Source organism: Mytilus edulis, chromosome 9, assembly GCF_963676685.1.
Source record: "Mytilus edulis chromosome 9, xbMytEdul2.2, whole genome shotgun sequence".
In the NCBI taxonomy this organism is placed as follows: Eukaryota; Metazoa; Mollusca; class Bivalvia; order Mytilida; family Mytilidae; genus Mytilus; species Mytilus edulis.
The window spans coordinates 26,251,203-26,263,732 of NC_092352.1; the positions used below are offsets into that span (position 1 = coordinate 26,251,203).

The window sequence follows — 12,530 nt, forward strand, 5'->3', positions numbered from 1 at the left end:
CGGTTAAAAAGGATGTAGATATATGTTCCAGACCATATGAGTATTTGGACCGTACGCATACAGTCTGGACCGTATGAATACTTTTTCAAAATACTCATACGGTCGGACCGTAATGTATGGTCTGATTAATAGTAAGAAGTTGTCAAAGTTAATTAGATGCATATAACAGATTAATATAAATTAACTATCAAATTGTTATAAAAAAGTTTAATTGTAATTGAAAAAAAAATCTTTTAATGATTTAAAAAAATCACACTAATTAAATCTGTTAATCTCTTGTATCTAGTATGTCGATCACTCAGTAAAATAATTGAATAATGATCACTAAAATTGAAAATATCAGAAGTAAATATAATGTGGGAGGACAATTGTTTTAGAATATTTAGCAACTTTACAAAAAAATGCAAATGCTAAGGAACATACTTGAACTGCAAAAATGTAAATGTGAAAAATATTAGTACGTTACTTGTGGTAGCAAGTGTAACATTGGTTGAGAGTACCAAAATTAGGATAAAGATATAATATTAAACAAATATTTAATTTCAATTGTTCATTTGTTCATGTTATCAGTGTAATTGTAATAATATTAATTAGTAAAACTAAAAATAAAGATTGTGATTAATGTTAATTTGTTTAAATTTAACCCATATTATCTAATAGCATGTATGGTCAGCTCGTACTGGACCATACATGTATACTCATACAGTCCGACCGTACAGGTATGGTCGGACTTTAAGAGTATATGTATACGGTCCAAATACTCATATGGTCTTGAACATATATAATAATAAGGAGATGTGTTATGATGGTCAATAGGACCAAAGTTTAAATCAAGTGGATGTTAGCAATTATAGGCAATCATACATTCTTCAACAATGAGAAAAACCCATTCTGTATAGTTGTCTATGAAGACCCTGACATGAACAATATGGAACTATTCAATTGTGAAAACTAAGGCCTATTTATTACTCTAAGTTTCGAAAAGCAAATATGACAGACATTGAACCAACTACAAACACTGAACTTCAGGTTCCTGACTTGGGACAGGCACATTTAAATGTGGCAGGGTTTAACATGTGCCAATCCTTCTCCTAACCTGGGACAGTGGTGTAATAGTAAAACATACAGCAAACTATAACAAGAGTGCACAGGCTGAAATGTCTGGCCTGTTTTACTTATCATTGAATTCATGGAATATCCAAAATGGCAAATACCAAGGCAGAGAGGGGAATTTGAGGCAAATTCATCGGCAACGATGAAAAACAGGCTAATTCATTTGAAATGAGGAAAAAAAGTTAGAATATGCAAAAAATACACTGGCTTACAACCAATCAAAATCCGGCATTCTTATATAAAGTGTAATTATGTCAAATAAATCATGCCAGACAGACATTTACATCTTAAAATAATTCAGTACTGTACAGCTAAAAACACTTGAGAAACAATAAAACCAAAAGGTTAAACATTGACCAAGTGCCAGACAGACATCTTACAATCATTCCATACACCAAATATTGTTCACCTATTGCTTATAGCATCTGATAAACTGACAAAATTACAAAAACTTATCATTGACCATTAAACCATGAAAATGAGGTTCAGTTCAGTAAAACTTGTCAGACTGTCATAGATATAAGAAGATGTGGTATGCTTGCCTTTGAGACAACTCGCAATCCAAGTCACAATTTATAAAAGTAAAAGGAAGTAAAATGAAAGGTCAACACAGAGCCTTGGCTCACACCAAACATGTACACTTTACAATCATTCCACACACCAATTATAGTGGCTTTATTTCTTATAGTAACCAAGTAAAAGACAAAACCATAAAGTCTAAACACTGTCACACGAACAATGAAGTTGAGATCAAGGTCAGATGAAACCTGTCAGTCAGACATGTACACCTGACAATCATTCTGTACACAAAATATTGGGAAAGGCACATACAGAATGTGGTGGGAATGTGTAAGTTGACTTTTAACAATTTTTGTGGCTAATTTGGTCAAGATTGGCTTATTGATTTTTCAGATCAATTGTTTATCAAGATGGATAACAACAAACACCATGTGATCATTGTGATGGCATGGACTTCCATTACAAAGTCAGTGGAAAACAAGCCTAACCTCCAAATAGTTTAAAATCTGACGCAAATAAAGAATCTGGTGATTTATTTTTGTTATATTCTAATGCTTTTTAAACCTTTACCAAATATCACTGTGCTTAAACGGCTGTGGGTAACTTAAGTTACCCACAGCCCAAGATGGCGGACTCTAAACTCGTTGATATTTAATTCATACAAAATGTACCTTTTGCGACGTTTTTCATGCAGCATGTAAATATTTATAGGATTACTGAATAAAGAAATGACTAACAATTACCATAAATTTGTTAATATAGAGTTCACTAAAGCGCAAGGTCAACTTTAAAAAATGCATAACATGTCCGTAACTTTCTGATCGAAACTAAGCAGACTGTCCGTAACTTTATTTTTAGATGTGGGTAACTTTTCATTTAAAATTTTAAGAATTATAATTTCAACAATTAGAAGACAATTAACATCATATTTGTAACCTTCGCGGCCGTTTATACTACTCATTCACCACCAAATGTGATTTTATTAACGCATCATACTTACACCACAGAAGTTTTATGTGGGGTTTGTGGTACTCCATCCTGGTTATGGTTTGAACTTTTATTTACTGATGTGCGTCTTATCGACGTTTTTCGCTTGTCAGACCAAGGCTTTTCCATACTCTTTAATGTTTTGAGTTTAATTATATGTTTGCGGTTTACTTTCACCTCTGTTTCTTTATTTTGATGAATACTCTTTGACGCGGCTCGGTATTTATACATCCCACCAGTTAGTTATAGTGTTATGATTTTTTGAATATGTTTCCTAGTATGTTTTTTTTCTCTCTTTGTATGTTATCAGGGGTTGTTAGACTATTAAATTACCCTGTTGTCCTACATAGTTATTTATATTTTTATATACAAGTCGAATTGTTACACTATGTTGACTGCTCTTTTCCTTTTATTGTCACTGACTTTTACCTATTGTGTCTTTTAGTTTTATTCAGTTTAATGAGATTTAATGCAACTTGCATACAAATGAAATATGCAGCTAGCTGTAAAACTAGGTTTATTCATTTATACAAAATGTCCTTTTTTTAAAGTTTTCCCATTTACTGTAAATCTTGGCCAGGGTCCCGCAATATCACCGTGCGCAACGTCCAGATTGACACCCCTTTTATTTTACTGTCAATGCTGATGGGATTTGTTTTTGTGGGGATGAGAGAAACGTGTTTTTGGATTTTTCAAAAAGACGGAAAAAGTTTGTGCACTTAAGTCTCGTATAGTCTATCCACTGCATGCCTGGGCAATTTGGGTTCCCCTCCAAAATCCTGGATTCACGCTACCCTTGTCGTTGCTGGCAGAAAATCAGTAACTGTATACACGCTACATGTATGTGTAAAAAATACTTGTGTAGTCTACTTGTTCAAAAATAAAAACGAACAATGATGTTTCAACAGTTTATCTGCTATGATCGGAAACAACCCTCCGAACTAGGCGATTCGGGTACCCCGACGTTATACAAAATGAGACCCGAGTTTTGCGGATTTATCGTGTTTTTTTTCATATTTTTCCCAATTTTGTCTTCCATCGATACAATGAATTATATCATACTAGACATCTACTTCGTTTTGTGAATATGTATTCGATGCAATCTCTATCATCAGTTTAAACATTACATCCGCGTATGTCGATTCTTTGAAAGTTACGGACATCTCTATTGGTATGATGAAGAAAGTTACGGACAAGTTGTTTTGAAGTTACGGACAGCCTAAGTGTTTTTTAAAATCGTGCTGTGATCGTTTATTTTGTAGAATTTAATCACCTTTCCAGTTTAGGGGTTTCCCTACACGATTAATACAACTTTTAAATTCAGTTGTTTAATTGATGCATTCGTGGTATTGTTATTCTATAGAAGAAAAGTATCTAACCGACGCAAGGCGGCTCCATCTTGGGCTGTGGGTAACTTAAGTTACCCACAGCCGTTTAAGCACAGTGAATATCATAGTCTGTGAAATCAAAATTGCCGGGTAAATTTATTCACAGTTTTTCTAGAATCTTTCTCATTAAGAATTGACACTTGTTAATTGTTAGATACTGCATGTTTACTTCTAGATTTCTTTTTGTTTTCTTTTTGTATGGTCACTGTCTAATTATTTATATCCAACATCTCCTTTCACTAATGCAAACTGTATGTTACTAAAGATGTAAATAAACAACAAATCTTACCAAGCATTAGACAGCTTATTTCATATGAGTGACCTTGACCAACTTATATCATATGAGTGACCTTGACCAACAAATATCATGAGAGTGACCTTGACCAACTTTTATCATATGAGAGAACTTGACCAACTTATATCATATGAGAGAACTTGACCAACTTATATCATATGAGTGACCTTGACTAACCTATATCAAATGAGTAACCTTGACTAACGTATATCATATGAGTGACATTGACCAACTTATATCATAAGAGTGACATTGACCAACTTATATAATATGAGAGAACTTGACCAATTTATATAATAGGAGTGACCTTGACCAACTTATATCATATGAATGACCTTGACCAATGTATATCATATGAGTGACCTTGACAAACAAATATCATATAAGTGACCTTGACCAACTTATATCATATGAGTGACCTTGACCAACTTATATCATATGAGTGACCTTGACCAACTTATATCATATGAGTGACCTTGACCAACTTATACCATATGAGTGACCTTGACCAACTTATATTATATGAGAGAACTTGACTAACTTAAACATTAATATTCTTCATTAAGATAAACAAATGAATTACAATACAAATTCAATTTTTCAACCTTTTTATTAGCATCAATAACAATTCATAAAAAGTAAAGAATTTCTACAATAATTATCACAATAAATAGCACTATACCAGTTCAAAGTTCATTTGAATCTATAAATTGTCATTCTAAGTCTTTATAACATTGCAAGGGTACATAAATCAGTTGTACCATTCTTCTTTTTAAAACTTTCTCTGAATCTTAAAAGTTTTTTCACAACAGAATTTTTCCTTTCAACACGAACTTGTTCATCATTGGAAGTAACAACAGGTTTCTTAAATACTTTATCATCTGCACTGTCTTTGGCTCTACAGTTCTGTATATTGGCTCTCGTACTACTACGAGGAATTGTTCTGGATGAATTGTAAAGTGGGTTTACTATGCTCAAACTGTCAGACAATATTTCATTCTTGTTTGTAGATTTCCCTTTTATCAAAGACATTCCATTAATAGTCTCATTTGGAAGTAGATTTAGTTTTGAAGCCATCTTGTGAGATCTGACCGTGACCTTTGACATCTGTCTGGATGAATGGGTCGGCCTGTTTGACCTTTTCTTTACAGTTCTCAAATAAGATTCCTCTAGAGGCACATCTGTTGAGGAATGTTGAAGAGACCATGTAAACACACTTTCAGTATTTGTGTTTGTAACAGTTACATCCCTTTCAACAGTTGCTTCCCTTTTGTTAGATACACTTGATGATATAGGCTTCATCTGAAGGTCTTTGATCTTGATTACAGGTGAAAAAGACTTGTGCACTTTTCTCTCAGGACGTGGTTCATACAGCAATGTTGATGAAGCTTTTGGAACAGATACTCCCCTGCAAACTGGTTTACATCTCTTTTGAACTACTGGTTCTTCAACCATGGTGGAAGAAGCCAGAGGATTTGAACCTTGACCCTTTGATGATCCAAATGATTGTTTTTTCTTTGGGTTTCCATTAACAAAATTCCCAGCAATAAACGAGGTAGAAAATTGAAATGAATTTTCTAGATTATAAACAGCCTCATCTTCACAGCCTTCAACCTCCCTCTCAAAAAATACGGTTTCATCCTCCTCATCAGAGAACTCAGTATCGGTAGACATTGGAGAGTGTTCTGCATCACTGCATCCATCAGATTGAAGCTGGTCTCTGTAAGATGAGGAGTCATTTAAAGTGTTGATAAGAAGGCATTTCTGAATATCCAAATCTGTTAATCCTTTAGGTGTAAGCATAAAGGTGGGGGTCATGGGGTCAACTGGTACAAGATTTTTGTTTGGAGTAACAGGAAACTGGGATTGGTTTATCCCAGCAGTGGACAAGACATCTTTGAATTGTTGTCGTAACTCCTCAAAATCTGCTAAGAATTCTTGTTCTTGTCTTTTGATAGCAAGCTGAATAAGAAAAAACTAGATTTTAAAACAGTTAAATTACAGAATTTGTATCTAATTTTGTTATTAACACTATCGTTATAATCGTTATTAGAACATGTTTAGCTTTAATGTTAGCACTGAAAAATTTCATTGTTAACACAGAAATGTTATCAGACAAAAATCTAATTCATTGTTTATACAAAAAATATCTTATTCGATTGTTGGAACAGAAAGTTGTTGGCTACATTTTGTTTTTCTAGTATCACATGGAAACCTTCTAAGAAATATTTGAAAAGGATAATTACGAAAACAAATACATTAGATAACTTACCATATTTGCTTCTAACATTTGATAGTTTTCATTTTGGAAGCCATTCTGCATATCTGCATCTTTCAAAGTCCAGTCTAAAAAAATAAAAAATTTAAATTTAAATAAAATATTATAATAAAAAAAATGTTTCATGAAAATTGAATTCATTGAAACAATTACTTGTTTACCATGTTTACCATGGACTGTTTTCTGAACAGTAAAACTTGTAAATATTTACATATTACTCAATAAATTAAAAACATAAATTTTCTTTTTTTATCAGCAATTGAATTTAAAAGTAGAACTAAAAACATCCTTTATAAATTCTAAGAAATAAAACTTACCATTTAAATTATTCAAGTTCTTCATGATGAAATCTTCTCAAATATTGTTTATTGTAAGTAGTAAATATGTAAAACTTGTAGATTATTAGATAAAGAGATGAAATTGCAATTGATGACAAATGTAGATTTCAGATAACATATATACCCAGTCTATACAACTGTGTGAAAATTACTTACAAGTAATTATTACACATTACAAATTAATTAGTACTTAATGCAGTCACCAAGTACTTGTTAATTATGTATCTTTAGGTTAAATTAACAAGTACTTAATTTAATGAATCAAGTACATGTTATTTGTACCTTTAGGTCAAATGAGATTAAATTTTGTGTTAATTAACAATTCTGCTAGTGTTAATTAATTGTAAGAAAATTGACACATTTTTTAAGTCAGAAAATGAGTAGGATGTGATTAATTAACAAAAGTGCTTTTAATTTGTATTTTTCTAAATGATTAATAACATATGCATGGGTCATATTTTGATTTCATTACTAGCAATACAAGGCAATTTCAATTTTATAAAAATGTTTAAAATCTTTGTTGGTCATTTTAAATAAATGTTTAAAATTGCAAAATTAAGTTTAATTTAAAGCAACCCTCGTCATAAGCAAATTAAAACAAAAAGTTCTTGTAGAACAACATATTTTCAAATCCAAATTGGCATGAAAAACATGAAAAATGTAAAACAATTCAACAGAGAATACTTATGGCCTATTTTATAACTAAACAATTAACAAAATGAATTATGATAGAGAAGAACCAATGACTTGGAACAGGCACATAAAGAATGTAGCTTGGTAAAACATGTTAGTGAGCCCTCAACGACTTGGAACAGGCACATACAGAATGTACTGGGTTAAACATGTTAGTGAGCCCTCAATCTTCGTCTAACCTGGGACAGTGGTGTAACAGCATGACATGCGAAAACTCTGAAAAATCAGTTGCAATAGGCTTAAAATATCAAAATAAAAGATACAAAGCATCAAAATAAGAGTACTAACAGTAACTGAAACCTAGCCCAAAGACAATTACAACATATAAATAAAACATGCTCTCCCAGAAGAACATATCAATTAGAACATATCCAAAGGATTTAGTTTAAAATATCATATACAGTCTGAGAAACCTGACTTAGTGCAATACCAAAATATCATTACACATTATAAAAAGGATATAGATATATAATAATAAGGAGATGTGGTGTGATTGTCAATGAGAGCAAAGTTTAAATGAAGTGGATGTTAGCAATTGTAGGCAATCGTGCATTCTTCAACAATGAAAAAAAAACATTCTGTATAGTTGGCTATGAAGACCCTGACATGAAAAATAAGGAACTATTCAATTGAGAAATTTAAGGCATAATTTATGACTCTAAGTTAGGAAAAGCAAATATGACAGACATTGAACCAACTACAAACACTCGTGACTGAACAACACTGATAATTAACTCATGCACTATGCGCAATTGTGAATTAATGTGTTGTTCGGTCACTTGTTGAATATTTTTCTCTATTTGAATTCTTCGATTAGTTATTCTATAATTACACCAAATAGATTTTTATTGAAACTGTCTGTACATGTGAAGGCAAATCAAAGTATAGCGGGAATTATACATGTACTTATACGCGTTAGTGCTGTCTTTTTTTGTAACATCATGGAATCTATATGTGTAAATTTCATTGTTATTCCATCATCAAATCGTTCATTTGTATAGATGAGGTTTTTTTTCCTTACACATGTATATCTCTGACAGTTTTCGGTTTAACTTAGTCAATCAATAGGAGGATTGAGAGTGCTTAAACCATGTTGTCTTAATAATCAGGATAAAGTGAGAAAGTTCCAAATAATTTTGATGGGAAAAGGCTCGCAAGGGTATAAAAGAATATCCAAAATGACAAATGCCATGGCATAGAGGGGAGTTTGAGGCAAATTGGTCAGCAGCAGTGAAAAACAGGCAAATTCGTTTGAAATAAGGAAAAAATGTTAAAATATGCCAAAAAATACATTGGCTAACAACCAATCAAAATCAGACATTCTTATATAAGGTGTAACTATGTCTAATAAACCATGCCAGACAGAAATTTACACCTTACAATCATTCAGTACACCAAATTATGGTAGTCATATAGCTAAAAGAACTTGAAAAACAATAAAACCAAAAAAAGTTTAACATTGACCAAGGACCAATGAAAATTAGGTCAAGGTCATATGAACCTTATAAATAGATATATACACCTAACAATCATTCCATACACCAAATATAGTTGACCTATTGCTTATAGTTACTGATAAACTGACAAAATTAAAATAACCTTATCATTGATCATTCAACCATGAAAATGAGGTTGAGTTTAGATGAAACTTGCCAGACTGACATAGATATAAGAAGATGTGGTATGAGTGCCAATGAGACAACTCTCAATCCAAGTCACAATTTATAAAAGTAAAAGGAAGTAAAAATGAAAGGTCAAAGTACAGTCCTCAACACAGAGCTTTGGCTCACACCAAACATGTACACTTTACAATCATTCCACACAACAATTATAGTGACCTTATTTCTTATAGTAACCAAGTAAAAGATAAACCATAAAGTCTAAACACTGTCACATGAACAATGAATAAAATTGAGAAAGGAAATGAGGAATGTGTCAAAGCAACAACAACCCTACCATAGAGCAGACAACAGCCGAAGGCCAACCAATTGGTCTTCAATGTAGGGAGAATTCCCGCACCCGTAAGTGTCCTTCAGCTGGCCCCTAAAAATATGTATACTAGTACAGTGATAATGGACGTCATACTAAACTCTGAATTATACACAAGAAACTAAAATCAAAAATCATACAAGACGAAAAAAGGCCAGATGCTCCTGACTTGGGACAGGCGAAAAATTGTGGCGGGGGAATTAAACATGTTTATGAGATCTAGACACCTTCCCCTATACCTTTAGCCAATGTAGAAAAGTAAATGCATAACAATACGCTCATTAAAATTCAGTTCAAGTTCACAATCCCTCCTGTTAGGGGTTTTGTATCATACTATCATAAGATATATGAGAAGAACATAACCCGTGTCATGCCAATAACTGTTTTTTAAAAAATAAATGTGTTTAGTTCCGATGCAAAGACCCTATAAGTGAATCAATATTAAAGCCAAAATATGCAATCTTTCATGACCTGACAACAGTATCGTAACTATATCCCTTCTTAATAAGTCTGTTTAAAGGTTTTGTAAGCTTTCGAGGTGAATACTGACATTTTTGTGCTTTGTAAACTATATTACCATAAAAAGTTGGATGTGAAATACCTGAACGTATAAGATGTCTGCATGTTGAGTTATATTTACGAATTATTTCCTTATACCGGTGATAAAATTCAGTAAATGTTTTGACCAGTTTGTGATATCGAAAACCCTGGTGCAATAATTTTTCAGTAATATATAAATGAAGTTGAGATCAAGGTCAGATGAAACCTGTCAGTCGGACATGTACACCTGACAATCATTCTGTACACAAAATATTGGGAAAGGCACATACAGAATGTGGTGGGAATGTGTAAGTTGACTTTTAACAATTTTTGTGGCCAATTTGGTCAATTGTTTATCAAGATGGATAACAACAAACACCATGTGATCATTGTGATGGCATGGACTTCCATTACAAAGTCAGTGGAAAACAAGCCTAACCTCCAAATAGTTTACAAATCTGACGCAAATAAGGAATCTGATGATTTACTTTTGTTATATTCTAATGCTTTTTAAACCTTTACCAAATATCATAGTCTGTGAAATCATAATTGCAGGGTAAATTTATTCACAGTTTTTCTAGAATCTTTCTCATTAAGAATTGACACTTGTTAATAGTTAGATACTGCATGTTTACTTCTAGATTTCTTTTTGTTTAGTTTTTGTATGGTTACTGTCTAATTATTTAAATCCAACATCTCCTTTCACTAATGCAAACTGTATCTTACTAAAGACGTAAATAAACAACAAATCTTACCAAGCATTAGACAGCTTAAATCATATGAGTGACCTTGACCAACTTATATCATATGAGTGACCTTGACCAACATATATCATGAGAGTGACCTTGACCAACTAAATCATATGAGAGAACTTGACCAACTTATATCATATGAGAGAACTTGACCAACTTATATCATATGAGTGACCTTGACTAACTTATATCATATGAGTGACCTTGACCAACATATATCATGAGAGTGACCTTGACCAACTTAATCATATGAGAGAACTTGACCAACTTATATCATATGAGAGAACTTTACCAACTTATATAATATGAGTGACCTTGACCAACTTATATCATATGAGTGACCTTGACCAACTTATATCATATGAATGACCTTGACCAACATATATCATATGATTGACCTTGACCAACGAATATCATATAAGTGACCTTGACCAACTTATATCATATGAGTGACCTTGACCAACTTATATCATATGAATGACCTTGACCAACATATATCATATGATTGACCTTGACCAACGAATATCATATAAGTGACCTTGACCAACTTATATCATATGAGTGACCTTGACCAACTTATATCATATGAGTGACCTTGACCAACTTATATCATATGAGTGATCTTGACCAACTTATATCATATGAGAGAACTTGACTAACTTAAACATTAATATTCTTCATTAAGATAAACAAATGAATTACAATACAAATTCAATTTTTCAACCTTTTTATTAGCATCAATAACAATTCATAAAAAGTAAAAGGTTTCTACAATAATTATCACAGTAAATAGCACTATATTAGTTCTAAGTTCATATAAATCTATAATTTGTCCTTCTAAGTCTTTATAACATTGCAAGGGTATGTAAATCAGTTGTGCCATTCTTCTTTTTAAAACTTTCTCTGAATCTTAAAAGTTTTTTGACAACAGAATTTTTCCTTTCAACACGAACTTGTTCATCATTGGAAGTAACAACAGGTTTCTTAAATACTTTATCATCTGCACTGTCTTTGGCTCTACAGTTCTGCATATTGGCTCTTGTACTACTACCAGGAATTGTTCTGGATGAATTGTAAAGTGGGTTTACTATGCTCAAACTGTCAGACAATATTTCATTCTTGTTTGTAGATTTCCCTTTTATCAAAGACATTCCATTAATAGTCTCATTTGGAAGTAGATTCAGTTTTGAAGCCATCTTGTGAGATCTGACCGTGACCTTTGACATCTGTCTGGATGAATGGGACGGCCTGTTTGACCTTTTCTTTACAGTTCTCAAATAAGATTCCTCTAAAGGCACATCTGTTGAGGAATGTTGAAGAGACCATGTAAACACACTTTCAGTATTGGTGTTTGTTACAGTTACTTCCCTTTCATTAGATACAGTTGCTTCCCTTTTGTTAGATACATTTGATGATATAGGCTTCATCTGAAGGTCTTTAATCTTGATTACAGGTGAAAAAGACTGTTGCACTTTTCTGCCAGGACGTGGTTTATACAGCAATGTTGATGAAGCTTTTGGAACTGATACGCCCCTGCAAACCGTTTTACATCTCTTTTGAACTACTGGTTCTTCAATCATGGTGGAAGAGGCCATCGGATTTGAACCTTGACCTTTTGATGATCCAAATGATTGTTTC

General features: G+C 32.5%; 2 protein-coding genes across 2 annotated transcripts in view; both read right to left on the reverse strand.

Moving 5' to 3' along the window:
- The window catches only part of LOC139487918 (telomere length regulation protein TEL2 homolog), a 44,298-nt gene that overhangs the window by 13,982 nt on the left and 17,786 nt on the right, over positions 1-12,530 (reverse strand). The gene's annotated exons all lie outside the window — the stretch shown is intronic.
- Positions 4,953-7,477, reverse strand: LOC139487919 (uncharacterized). Its single transcript, XM_071273154.1, has 2 exons — positions 6,575-7,477; positions 4,953-6,264 (listed from the first exon to the last, which is right to left on the reverse strand). The coding sequence occupies exons 1-2, from the start codon at positions 6,719-6,721 to the stop codon at positions 5,029-5,031; spliced, it is 1,383 nt and encodes a 460-aa protein (XP_071129255.1). The 5' UTR covers positions 6,722-7,477; the 3' UTR covers positions 4,953-5,028.

What these genes read in the sequence shown, in the direction of transcription:
- LOC139487919 (XM_071273154.1), bottom strand. Translation starts at nt 6,721, where the DNA reads ATGAATTCAATTTTCATGAAACATTTTTTTTATTATAATATTTTATTT. An exon ending in AAATGTTAGAAGCAAATATG is followed by an intron (nt 6,265 to 6,574) that starts GTAAGTTATCTA and finishes TTTCTTATTCAG; the next exon opens with CTTGCTATCAAAAGACAAGA.